This window comes from Rhineura floridana, chromosome 22 (genome assembly GCF_030035675.1).
Source record: "Rhineura floridana isolate rRhiFlo1 chromosome 22, rRhiFlo1.hap2, whole genome shotgun sequence".
In the NCBI taxonomy this organism is placed as follows: Eukaryota; Metazoa; Chordata; class Lepidosauria; order Squamata; family Rhineuridae; genus Rhineura; species Rhineura floridana.
Genome location: NC_084501.1, coordinates 1,844,510 through 1,857,636, shown reverse-complemented (window position 1 = coordinate 1,857,636; position 13,127 = coordinate 1,844,510). Strand labels below are relative to the sequence as shown.

The following is a 13,127-nucleotide window of genomic DNA, read 5'->3' as shown; positions in this document are numbered from 1 at the left end:
AGCCACTGCATTCCAACTCTGGCCTTCCATTTCTGCCTCTTCTCTGCCTTCCACCCCAAATAATCAGTCAGCATGCTCAGTCCTTGTTGGGCTGTCCTGTGATTGCCCTCTTCCCAACAGTATGTTTGCAAACCTCAGGATTCCCTGTCCCCCACCTCCAAAAACGTCTGCCAATACCTCTCTTGAGCATGAATGCTGCCCTGTTTTGGTTACCCAAGCAAATGCTGGAAATAAAGGGAATTGTGTCTTTGTTAAAATTTTAACATGGCTTGATAGCACAACATATTTTTATCCATGGAAAAATGGCGGGAGGAATCTCTGAAGACTAAAGGCACATGAAGGAACGCCCGGTGCAAAAGATGGAGGCCCCTTTCTTGTTGAAATGCTGCCTGTTGAGGGGCTGGCGGGTGGGGGGAGAGAGGGAGGCAAGGGGGTACGGAGGGCTTTCCCTGGGAGCTCTGCCAACCACCCTAGAAGGGTCGCTTGGGAATGCTTGCTCCCTGCCTCCGCACACAAGCCCCTGGTTGAGCTGTTGATGTCTTTGCTCTCCTGACGCCTTCCTAGAGTGGACTACTGTGATGAAGCTGTGAAGGACCCTGGACAGGCACTCACTGTTGACATCCACCAGCCGCCGCCCTTTGTGCACAAGATCCTGCAGCTGAACGGGATCCTGCTTTACTATGAGGGGTTTGCAGATGGGGATGCCCCCCGCATGCCGTCCCCTGTCCCAAAGGTACAGCCGTCTGGGGCTGAGGCTATACTCCTTGGTAGGGTCAAGGGGCTTCAGGAAGCTCGAAGCCCTGCTTCCACCTGACATGGCGCCTCCCTTCCACCAAGATACAAGGTGGGGGTGTTGCAGATTCCCCTGCATTCAGAAAAGCCTTGTCTCCCTCCCCCAACCCAGCAGGCAGCCCAGTCGTCCCAGGAGTCCCAGGTGGCGGCAGCACCAGAGGCAGAGGCAGAGGCAGCTCCCTGCAGCCCTCTGCTTCAGATTGGCAGCTGCTCTGGCTACACCGAGATGCGGATCAAGCTCAAGCAAAATGAGGCCTTTCCTGGACCCAAGGTCAGTGGAAGAGGTGCCAGCTCTCACGCGTTCATCTCGCCCTACTGCCAAGGAGCTCAGGGTGACTTTCAGGGTCCCTCCTCTCCATTTTGTACTCTTTTTCTGGTGCCAGCTGGGGGTGAGGCGTGACAGTTGCTCTCATCCCTCTTTCCTCGCCTCCTTCCTTTGTTAGGTGCCCAAGGAGCTTCTGTTTGAACTGCAGCCATGTTCATTCTCTGTCTATCTGTCTGTCTGTCTGTCTCTCCACAGCTGGAACTGGACGGGAAGATGGGATCACTGCACCTCCTGCTCGCCCCTCAGCAGATCTTGTCTTTGCTAGATCTTTTATCTTCCCTGAACTTCTCAGGTGAGCCCCATGGGAAGGGTGTGTAGGTATGTGCACAGGGGGAGATGTGGAGAGGAGTTGAACTAGTGGGAAGTGAACCAATTAGAGGTTTAGTCTCCGGCCTTGACAGATGGCAATATTGTGGCTCCTGCGCCCAGCCTGGCGGGGCCTGTTGGGGTGGCACTCTTGAAGCTCTGCATGCCTTGCCATCTTTGGCACTGGGACAGGGGACCCTCTTCTCTAATGCCCTTCCCTTCTCTCTCTCCTCCCCCACCCCCAAAACAAGAATCCAGCCTCTTACAGGAACAGCTGAGCAAGAGCCGCCCCCTTGACTCAGAGGATCTGAAGCTGATAGAGCAGGACCTCAGCCATCAGCTGCACTCGGGGCTGGGGGCAGCCACCACACGTCTGGAGGGGATGGAGACCTACGTTGGGCTAGAGAACGGAGGTGACTGCTGGGCTTAAGCAGCTGGGGAGGGAGGCCCAAGAGCACCTGCTTTGCGTGCAAAAGATTCCAGGTTCAGTCCCCAACACCTCCAGGTGTAGCTGGGAGAGACTCCTGTCTGAGACCCTGAAGAGCTGCTGCCACTCTGTTTAGACAACACTGAGCTTAGACGGAGGTCCTATGTAAATTAGCCCTTTATTCAAAACCATGAGGACTGGAACCTTACTACCATTGTTCAGTGGTAGAGCATCTGCCTTGCCTGCAGAAGGCCCAGGTTCAGTCTCCAGGTGGGGCCGGGAATGTCCCCTGTCTTGAAACCCTGGAGAGCTGCTGCCAGCCTGAGCAGGCAGTACTGAGCTCGATAGATGGCCTGACTCCTTGGTGTGAGGCAGTTTCCTGGGTTTCCACCTCTCCCTTGGCGTCTCCGCTGCAGGAAGGGGCTGGAAGCCCCCACATCCCCTTCAGCATTGCCGTGGGCTTCTGGCTGCACCTTGTGCCGCTGAGCAAGAGGTTGCTCCGTGGAGTGTTGCCACCCTGGTGCTTTCGCGAAGGACTTTTGTGGAACTGGCCATTTCCCCTTTCCTCTTTAGTCCTGGCCTTGCTGATAGTACCCAGCAGCAGCAGCAGCAGTTCTCAGTAATGGTACATTGTTTGCACATTGTCCCTTGACCCCAGAAGCCGGTGCTTGAAGGAGGGGCCGCCTCCCCCCCCTTAGTGGAACCAAAGGACTATTTCACCTCAACAGGGGCACTGCCGGTTTCTGGCATACTGCTCCACACCCTCTCAGCCCTTCTTCCTGGTCCAGATCCCATTCTTGCGGGGCAGCGTGGGGGGCAAACAGTACTTCCTGGTCCTTCATTTCCAGGCAGCCACAGTGGAAGCGTCCTGTTCTGATGCCAGCTGGCTTGGGCTAGGGCTGGCTGAGGGACCTCTGGCTCGTGGGCCTAATCCAGCCCACCATGCCTCCTTCCAGTGGAGGCTTTCCCTCTTGGGCAAATGGGGCACTACCCCACCACCCTCAGCCAGCCCTCTACCCTGCCAGCCAGCTTCTTCCTCCTTAGCCTCAAGGTTTATCCCCTTGTAGAACTCAGCGGAGGGGGGGGAGGAGGATGGTGGGGACAAAACTCAAATCAGTTGGCTCTGCCTTCACCCCCTGTTGGTCTCCCTGCCTTCCACCCCACCAGTCTCAGTGGGCACCAGCCGCCACCGCCTGGGGTCTGCATGCCGGTAGTGAGTGTGGCTGAGGCAAAAGTGGGCGGAGCAGTGGGTGTGCCTCTTACCTTGTGTGCAGTGACATCAGAGCTTGGAAAAGTTACTTTTTTAAAACTACAACTCCCATCAGCCCCGGCCAGCATGGCCACTGGATTGGGCTGATGGGAGTTGTAGTTCAAAAAAGTAACTTTTCCAAGCTCTTTGAGCTTTCTTTATATATTTACACACACAGCCCCCCCCCCCCATCCAGATAGGCAAGAGGCATTGTTAGAGGTCAAGGACATGCTCCAGCCAAGCCAAGGCACTCGAGGAGGCCGCAGAGCAGGCCAGGGGTGTGGCCTTAGGAGAGTCCCCGCAGCTAGATCAAAAGGTCTCAAAGGGCTCCATTTGGCCTCTGGGCCTGAGCCTCCCCTCCCACCATCACCACCTGTTCTGTTCTGGCTCTCGCTCCCCTCTCTGTTTGGCCCCTTTGCTGTGAAGCCAAACTTCGCTTCCTCTCGGTGTGCCCAGAAAAAGGGAATGCTTTCTGGGCACACGCCGAGGAAACAAAGCAACTAGGAATGCAGACAAAGGTCTCGACTCCTGGGTTCCATCTCTGTGTGCTGAGAAAAGGCTGCCCTCTCCTCCGCACCCAGAGGCAACACAAAGTTTAACGTCGCAGCAAAGAGGCCAAACTGGGGGGGAGGGAGTGTGGGGGAGAGAGAGAATGTGTGTGTGTGTGTGGTGTGTGTGTGTGTGTTTTGGCCTCAGCCACTTACTCCCAATGGGGTCCAGAGGGGGCGCGGAGAGAGAGGGAGCTTTGGAGGCTGGTGCTTTGCATGCCAACGGTCCGGGGCTCAGCCCCTGGCAGCTCCAGCCTGAAGGAGCAGGTAGCAGAAGGTAGTTCCTCTGATGTCTGAGCAGCCTTGAAGTGATGCTCTACGTGGGGCCAGCTTGGTTTTAGCCCCCTTGAAGGGCAGGACGGAGCCGGCGAGTGCTTCAGCCTCCTCCCTTCCCCTTCTTCTCTTCCCCGCCAACCTGACCTTCCCTTTCAGATATGTTCTTTTCCATGGCACCCATGACGAGCAGCGTGACATCTGTGCGCTCAGCTGGCGAGCTGTCCGACATCGACTTGGACTCCTCTGCTCACAGTGACGCTGGCACCAGTCGCCTGCAGGCTCCGCCTTTCGTGCCAGGGGTAAGAGCACTGCCAGGCTTTAGGGAAGCCAGCACCAGCTAGCTGCTGCATGCGGTGCTCCTGCCCAGGAGCTTTGAATTGTGGCTCTTTGTGGGTGGGGAATGCAGTGTGTTGGGGGGGGGGCAGGAAGTTCTTTCTCCTGACTGCAACCATGGCATAGATAGTGCTGTCTGTTGGGATTCCTGAGAATCCCATCTTTCGGGTGCAGACCCCAGTCCCAGCTCCTCTGCCCACGAGTACAGTAGGGCCCCGCTTATATGGCGGTTCCGTTCCGGACCCCCGCCATAAAGTGGAAAACGCTGTAAAGCGGAACCCCATTGTCTCTTATGGGCTGCGTCGCGTGAAAATGACGCAAAAACGGCGCAAAACGTTACAAAAGGGGGAAAAAACCCTTTAAGATTGAAAATGAAAGGCGCCGCATCAGCGGAACGCCGTAAAGCAGGGGCCTACTGTACTCCACAGTCCCTGCTCCTTCTGCTCTGTATAATGTTTTTCCTAGGACACCTGCAGCACTGGGGTGCTGGAGAAGACCAGCCCTGGGAGTGAGTACTTGAGCATCTGGGTGCTTGCTCGCTCCTCTAGGCTGCTGTCCCTCGATACAGCTGAGGTCCCTGGTACCCCCTGCCTGCCTGAATCCAGAGAGAGGCTGCAGTCAATCTTGCAGCCTCTTGCATCAGCTCCTGGTTGGGTCAGGGGACATAAAAGGGAGTCGCGAGGGTGCTACCCCCTTCTGTTTATTTTTTTTAAACCAGTCTAGAGGAGATAGGTAGTGGGGAGGGCGTATGGCCCATGTATAGTTCCTGCGCAGGGTGGGAGCCTGTGCAGTGAACTGAATGCCAGGAGAAAGACGCCAGATGCCTTCAGAGTGAGAGTCTGCAACTGGCAGAAAGCCGGCCCTCCCTGGGGGTGAGACAGGAGGGGGAGGAGATGTGCCCTGTCCGTAAGATACTGCGTGGGTCTGACTGTTCCCAAGTCTCTCAGAGGCCTACTGGGATAACTGCTTCAGGTAGGTTTTGTTGGTGGGCTCTTGTTGGGTCCATATCAGGTGTTTAGGAGAAGTCTTAGTAAGGAAGAACATGGGTGATGCCACCCCAGTTTCAGTGATATGGGCAGAGGGAGGTATGGCCATGGGGAGGTGGTAAGCTACCATAGAAGCCGGAGGCAAGGCTGTCTATGCTTTGTTCCTCAGACCCACTCCTCCCGCAGGCAGAATCCTCGTTGCTCATCTGCTGTGCCCGCTGGCCTGTATGTGCTGCTGGTTAACGCCAGATCAGTGCACAATAAGACCACACTCATCCATGATTTGATCATGGATGAGGGTGCCAATCTGGTGTGCATTACTGAAACCTGGATAGGTGAGCTCAGAGGAGTTGACCTGGCCCAACTTTGCCCACCTGGATACTCAGTGCAACACCAGCACAGGCTGCAGGGAGAGGTGTTGCTGTGGTCTGTGGTCTTGGAGCTGGCTGTGAAGGCCTGCACCTGGTATCGGGCCAAGGAGACAGTAAACTAGGGTTGCTGCTAATGTACTGTCCACCCTGCTGCCCGGCAATTTCTCTGACTGAGCTGGCAGAGACCATCTTGGCTGTGGTATTGGAAGAGCCCAGAACGATAGTCCTGGGTGATTTCAGTGTCCATGCTGAGGCTGCCTCTGGTGTTCTGGCTCAGAACTTCATGGCCTTCATGACAACCATGGGGCTGTCACTGTTGTCACTGGCCCGACACATAGAGCAGGGCACACTCTTGATTTGGTTTTATTTCAGATGGAGGAAGGGGTGGTCTGGAGATAGGGGATGTCACCCCATTGTCATGGTCAGACCACTTCCTGGTGAAGTTTAGATTTATGGCTCTGATCTTCCCCAGCAGGGATGGTGGACAGATTAAGATGGTCCACCCCCGGAGACTAATGGAATCCACTGGATTCCTAAATGCCTTGGAGTTCCCAGTAGATAGAGCAGATGACCCTGTTGAAGCTCTTGTCACGCTGTGCAACAACGACGCGCGTCAGGCTCTTGACACAGTTGCACTCGAGCGCCCTCTCCAGCATTGTAGAGCCTGGCTTGCACCTTGGTACACAAGTGAGCTAAGGGCAATGAAACAGGCTGGACGACAGGTAGAGCATAAGTGGTGAAAGACGTGCTGTGAGGCTGATTGGGCACGAGTAAAACATCATAACTGCCTACTGTGTGGTGGTGAGGGCGGCGAAGAAGGCCCACTTCTCTGCCTCCATCGCATCCTCAAGTAGCCGTCCAGTGGAGCTTTTCTGTATTGTCTGGGGCCTGTTAACATCAACTCCAGGAAATTTAGTTTTAGACCCTTTGGAGGCCTACTGTGAATTGTTTGCAAGGCACTTTGAGGGTAAAGTTGCTCGCCTCCGTAGCAATCTTGATGCCCTGTGCACATCTACTGTAGTCCCCAATGAGGTGTCCAGTGCAACATCTGCTGCACCTTCTTGGGAATGGTTTCAGTTGATGCGACCTGATGACGAAGACAAGGTGCTTGTGATGATGCAGCCAGCAACGTGTCCTCTGGACCCTTGCCCTTCTTGGCTTATTAAAGCTTGCTGAGGGGGTTTGACCCAGTGGATCCAGGGTGTGGTCAACACATTATTGTGGGAAGGAGTGGTTCCAGGTACCCTGAAAAAGGCAGTGATCCGACCACTCCTGAAAAAGCCCACTCTGAACCCATTGGTTTGCGACAACTACTGACTGGTTGCAAATACTCCTTTCTCAGGGAAGGTGATTGAGAGGGTTGTGGCACAGCAATTGCAAGTACTCTTGGATGACACAGATTATCTTGACCCATTCCAGTCTGGGCTCAGGCCTGGTTATGGGACTGGACCGGCCCTGTTCGCCCTGATGGATAACCTTTATCAGGAGGACAGGGGGAGTTCAACCCTGTTGTTCTTTCGTGATCTCTTGGTGGCTTTTGTTGCTATTGACCATAGTATCCTCTGGAACTGACTTGGTGAGATGGGTATTGGAGGTACTGTTTTACAGTGGTTCTGATCCTACTTCCAAGGTCGTTTCCAGAGAATAGCATTGGGTGATTGTCTTTTGGCCCACTGGCAGTTGTACTGTGGGGTGCCACAGGGCACCATCTTGTCCCCCATGCTGTTTAACATCTATATGATGCCCTTGGGAGCGGTCATCAGGGGATTTGAGGCAATGTGTCAGCAGTATGCTGATGATACCCAGCTCTTATTTCTGTGTAACATCTGAATTGGAAGAGGCCATGCAAGCCCTAGACCAGTGCACTTGGTGGTGGGCTAGATGAGGGCCAATAAATGCAGTCTGAATCCAAGCAAGATGGAGGCACTGTGGATTGGTGTTTCCCGAGTTCAGATAGTTCGTCAGTTGCCTGCTTTGGATGGGGCTGTACTCCCTCTGAAAGAGCAGGTCCATAGTCTGGGGGTGCTCCTGAATCCATCTTTGTCACTAGAGGCCCAGGTGACCTTTGTGGCTAGGAGTGCCTTTCACCAGCTTTGGCTGGTAAGACAGCTGCGGCCATTTCTGGACCGGAATAGCCTGACCACTGTTGTCCACTCACTGGTAACCTCCAGGCTGGATTACTGTAATGCACTCTATGTGGGGCTGCCCTTGATCCAAAATCTACAGCTGATGCAAAATGCGGTGGCGAGACTGCTCACTGGGGCAGGGTATCACCAACATGTCACCCCGTTGCTGAAAAAATTGCACTGGCTGCCCATTTGCTACCAGGCCAAGTTCAAGGTTCTGGTTTTGGTGTACAAAGCCCTATACAGCTCAGGACCAGGATACCTGAAAGATCGTCTTACACCTTATATACCCAGTTGATCACTGTACTCTGCAAATGAGGGCCTCCTGCAGATACCATCTTATCAGGAGCTCCGTTCCATACAACATAAGAAGCGGCCTTTTGTTGTTGTGGCACCTGCCCTTTGGAATTCCCTCCCCTTAAATATTAGGCAGGCACCATCTCTGTTATCTTTTTGGCTCCTGCTGAAGAACTTCCTCTTTCAACCTTATCCCAGTCTGTGTCTGTGTCTGTGTTGGAATTGCTTTTTAAGATATTTTGTTTTAATATGTTTTAATGTCTGCTTTTATGATGTTTTATCGTGTTTTTAGTGTTTTTGTTTGCCACTCTGAGCGCCTACTGGGAGGAAGGGTGGGATATATTATTATTATTATTATTATTATTATTATTATTATTATTATTATTATTATTATTATTAACAATAATAATGTGGCCCCCTTCTCCACTCTTTCTCTTCCCTCTTCCGTCCCACACAGCTGATCTTGAGTAGCCCCAGGCGTTACGGACAGTCACCCTTTGCTGCTACCATGCCGTTCCTCAGCAAGATAACAGGTAAGATGGTTTAAGTTGCAAAAAGATAGGAGGGAGAGTGTGGGATCCCGCAGAGCTTCTTAGCCACCTGAGAAGTCAGGCAGAGGCAGAGAGGAGGCAGACTGCAAGATAGCTGTGTCTTTTTTTCCCCCCCTGCTGCCGTTAAAAGGTAAAGGTGTCTCCGCACTTGTAGTGCAAGTCGTTTCCGACTCTTAGGGTAACGTCTTGCGACGTTTACTAGGCAGACCGTATATCTGGGGTGGGATTGCCAGTTCTGTCCCCGGCCTTTCTTTACCCCCCAGCATATGCCGGGTACTCATTTTACCAACCACAGATGGATGGAAGGCTGAGTGGACCTCGACCCCTTTTACTGGAGATTCGACTTCCTCCTTCCGTTGGAATCGAACTCTGGCCGTGAGCAGAGCTTTGGCTGCATTGCGGCCGCTTACCACTCTGCACCACGGAGCAGCTAGATGACCTGTTTGTTTTATTTATTTAATAAAATTTATATACTGCTTGAATGTAAAGACCTCTAAGCGGTTTACAAAAGACCTTTAAATTATCAGTAAAACAGTTAAAAACAAATAATTAAAACAAAACTGCTGCTGAGTAATAATTAGAAGAGATCAATATCTGTGTGTCTGGAAAAGCTTGCCTAAACAAAAATGTTTTAAGCAGCCACCAGAAAGAAGGCAGCAGGCGCCTGCCAGATGTCAGTAGGCAGGGAGTTCCAAAGAGTAGGTGCTGCCGCATTGAAAGAGCAGTTTCTTACAACTCCAGAGCAAACATGATGTGGCACCTGTAACCGTGCCTGTTCTGCAGAGTGAAGTGCTCGAGCGGGCACCTGTGGGCAGGGTGATCTTGCAAGTAAACTGTGAAGAGCTTTATGTAACAAACTAAGGCCCATTAGGAGGCGTCTCCCGCACTTTCAGATGGAAGATAATGGTACCACTCCAAAACTCTTCCCCCGTCTCTCAGTCGGGCAGTACCACCAACTGGCTTCAGTTGTCCATGCTCTGGTAACCTCCAAGTTAGATTACTGCAATGCACTCTACGTGGGGCTGCCTTTGAAGATGGTTCGGAAACTGCAGCTTGTGCAAAATGCAGCGGCCAGATTGGTAACAGGGACCAGACGGTCCGAACATATAAAACCGATTCTGGCCCGCTTGCATTGGCTGCCTGTATGTTTCAGAGCTCGATTCAAGGTGCTGGTTTTGACCTATAAAGCCTTACACGGCTTGGGACCACAATACCTGATGGAACGCCTCTCCCGATACGAACCCACCCGTACACTACGCTCAACATCCAAGGCCCTCCTCTGGGTGCCTATTCCGAGGGTGGCCCCCAAATTATGGAATGATCTTCCTGACAAGGTGTGCCTGGCGCCATCCCTGTTGCCTAGAGGATGGATACGTGTGCAGTGGCCTTCTGCTGTCGTGCGTGTCAGTGGGTGGTATTCAAAGGCATCCTGCCTTGGAGGATAGGCATCACGAGAAGAAGTCACAGATAGCCTTTTCCCCCATGAGTTTGTCTATAGTCCTTTCCAAACCATCCAAGCTGGTGGCCATCACTTCCTCTCGTGGGAGCAAATTCCATAGCTTAACTATGTGCTGTGTGAAGGAAGACCTCCTTTCTGTTCTGAATGTCCCACATTTCAGCTTCATTGGATGGCCCATAGTATTATGACAGGGGCCTATCCACACCACTTCAGGACCTCTAGCATGCCCCCCCTCCCGGTTTCTTAACTTTTTTCTAAAACTGAAAAGCCCCCAACATTGTACCTCATAAGAGAGTTGGTCCACCCCCTCGGTCATTTTAATTGCCCTTCTCTGCACCTTTTCCAGCTGTGCAGTATACCTTTTTGAGATGTGGCAACCAGACCTGGGCACATATACCAAGTGTGGCTGCACCAGAGATTTGTATAACAGCATTACAACATTGGCAGTTCCCCCCTCCTCACTTTGGTTCGGTTCCTCTTTCCCAACATGGCTCCACTTCCTCGTCCCGTGGGTGGGTGGGGCTGTTTGGTGCCATTTCCCCCAGGGGACCTTGTTGCCAGCTATGCCACTGCCCCTTGTGGCAGTGCCACTCCTGGAGTCCTCCCAAGAGAGAAGAGGGCCACTCACTGCTGTGGCTTGGCCAGCAGTCCTCTTGGTGGAAGGCTTTAGCTGTGAGCAAACATGGCTTGAAATGCAGCCTGTGTATGTCCTATTGCAGGCGTGCAAAATTGTGGGTGTGTGGTTGAGACAATCACTGTATGATCAGAGGCATGGCTGAAATGCTTGAGTTTGGAGGTGGGGAAAGTTCTGTCAACATCTGAGAGAAACTGGAGCTACTCCCTTGTTTCAGGATACCTGCTGTTCTTTTGCTCTCAGCCCTGCTGCTGAAGACTGACTTTGCTATCTGCATGGTACACGACTGGGGGTGGGGGCATCCTCCTCACCTTTGTGAACGTTGCATGGCTGCTAGTCTGCGAAGCAGTGGGTGGGAGGGAGGGCCATAGCTCAGTGGCACAGCACCTGCTGTGCGTGTCCGGCTCTTGGCATCTCCAGATCAAAAGGATCAGGTAGCAGGTGATGGGGAAGACCCTTCTCTGCCTGAGATCCTGGAGAGCTGTTGCCAGTCAGTGCAGACAATATTGGGCTAGCTGGACCAACAGTCTGACCCGGTATTCTGCTGCTTCCTGTGAGTTTCTCCCAGAGGTCTTGAGGGCAGCAGCGTCAGAGGTCAGGGCCCCTGTTCAAAGACTCTCTCCTTCTCCTTCTCTTCCTTTTCCAGGCAAGACTAGCCATCCACCGCCCCCCTCGCTGGAGAGCCAGCGACCCGAGGTGCTGCTCCGGGTGGCGATCGGAGGGCTAACGCTCACGCTGCTGCACCAGTCCCCAGGGCCTGCACCACCTGCGGCCCCCCACCTCCGCCTGGCTGAGCATTTCTTCTCCGTGCTCGGGGGCCTGAAAGACTCTGCCTTCGGGGGCCGGGATTTCCATCCCTTGCGCAGGTGTTTTGAGGGCGCCTGTTCACAAAGCAACGTCAGGTACATGTTGACAAGTGATGGCCAGAACGTGGCGCTCCCCCTCCCGGCTGCTCTGCCCAGCCTTGTGCTGTTTGCTTCTATGAGAACATTGGTTAAAATGTTTAACGTGCCCTCCTTTATCACATTAGATGGGCAGGGTACAGCATAAAGCCAATACGGGAAAACACAAAACAAGAATAATCAGTGGACAAAACAGGCTGTCGCTTGCTCAGTTAGATGAGTTTAAGAACTTGAGCTGAATAAGGCTAGTAAGCTGAATCTGAATCCTGATAAGGAGGCCTTGTGGGTAGCTCTTGAGTCTGGGAATTAGGCAATTTACTTGTTTTTGATGGGGGGTGTACTCCCCTTGAAGAAGGCTCAACTTGCTGTAGCCAGGAGCGCCTTTTGCCAGCTTTGACTAGTGTGCCACTACAGCCATTCATGGGCAGGGATGGCCTGGCACAGCGACCCATGTGTTGGTAACCTCGAGACTAGACTCTTGTAATGTGCTCTGTGGGGGCTGCCCTTAAGGCTGGTCTGGAAGCTGCAGCTAGTGCAGGAAATGTAATGTTTTTCTGTTGTTGTGAATCTCCTTTAGATTTTTTATCTATTTATAAAAGCTGTGTATAAATATTTTAAACAAATAAGCTGACATAAGGAGAGCCCTGCAGTTGGATTGGACCAAAGGCCTGTTTTTCTGGCCAATCATCCCGTTTCCAGTGGCAACGGCTAAATGCCTCTGGGAAGCCGCTGAGCACCAGGACATTTATTTGTTTATTTATTATTTAATTTGTATCCCGCCCTTCCTCCCAGCAGGAGCCCAGGGCGGCAAACAAAGTGCTAAAAACACTTTAAAACATTGTAAAAACAGACTTTAAAATACATTAAAACAAAACAGCATTAAAAACATTTTTTAAAAAAACTTTTTTAAAGGGTTAAAAACATATTAAACATATTAAAAAACATGAGGGCGATAGTCCTCCCTTCCGAAGGCAGGCTGCCTCCACTGACGCAGCCATGGATAGCCTCCTCCCATGAGTTTATCTAATCCCTTTTAAAGTGACTCAAGCTGGTCATCGTCGCATCTTGTGGCAGCAAATTCCATAATTAAACTTTGCACTGTTTGGAGACAGACCTCCTTTCTGTCCTAAATCTCCCACCTATCAGCTTAATTAGATGACCCCCCCTTGGGTTCTAGCATTATATGAGAGGAGGAGATCTGTTTAAAATGCCTGGGTAAATAAGAACGTGTTTGCCTGGCTTCAGAGTGACAGCAGTGTTGGCAGCTGGCAAACCTCTTTGGAGAGAGCAGCCATAGCTGGAGGGGCCACTGCTGCAAAAGCCGTCGTAGATACTCATTGTAACTCTGGTAGAGGAGATTGCAGGGAAGGACCTTGGCAAAGAACCTTCCTCCATGCGCAGAGGGACATGGGGTCAAATATGAGTAACGGGGCTGAGCTGCAGTTGCCTCTGTGGTGGAACAAGGAGTTCTGCTGAGCAAGGAAGCTTGCTGCTGAGAGGCCAAGTAGCTCTGTATTCCAGATGCTGAGTCACTCCTAGCTCTTC

The 13,127-nt window shown here is 52.4% G+C and overlaps 1 protein-coding gene across 4 annotated transcripts in view; it reads left to right on the top strand.

The window, feature by feature from the left end:
* ATG2A (autophagy related 2A) overlaps window positions 1-13,127 on the top strand; it is a 50,236-nt gene that overhangs the window by 8,892 nt on the left and 28,217 nt on the right. For 3 of the 4 annotated variants that reach the window (XM_061605572.1, XM_061605570.1, XM_061605573.1), the window contains exons 5-11: window positions 565-733; window positions 905-1,063; window positions 1,313-1,409; window positions 1,675-1,836; window positions 4,080-4,222; window positions 8,494-8,569; window positions 11,327-11,582. In XM_061605572.1, the coding sequence (XP_061461556.1) occupies window positions 565-733; window positions 905-1,063; window positions 1,313-1,409; window positions 1,675-1,836; window positions 4,080-4,222; window positions 8,494-8,569; window positions 11,327-11,582 (1,062 nt within the window). The remainder of the gene's footprint in view (window positions 1-564; window positions 734-904; window positions 1,064-1,312; window positions 1,410-1,674; window positions 1,837-4,079; window positions 4,223-8,493; window positions 8,570-11,326; window positions 11,583-13,127) is intronic. The other variant, XM_061605571.1, reaches the window with a different exon arrangement.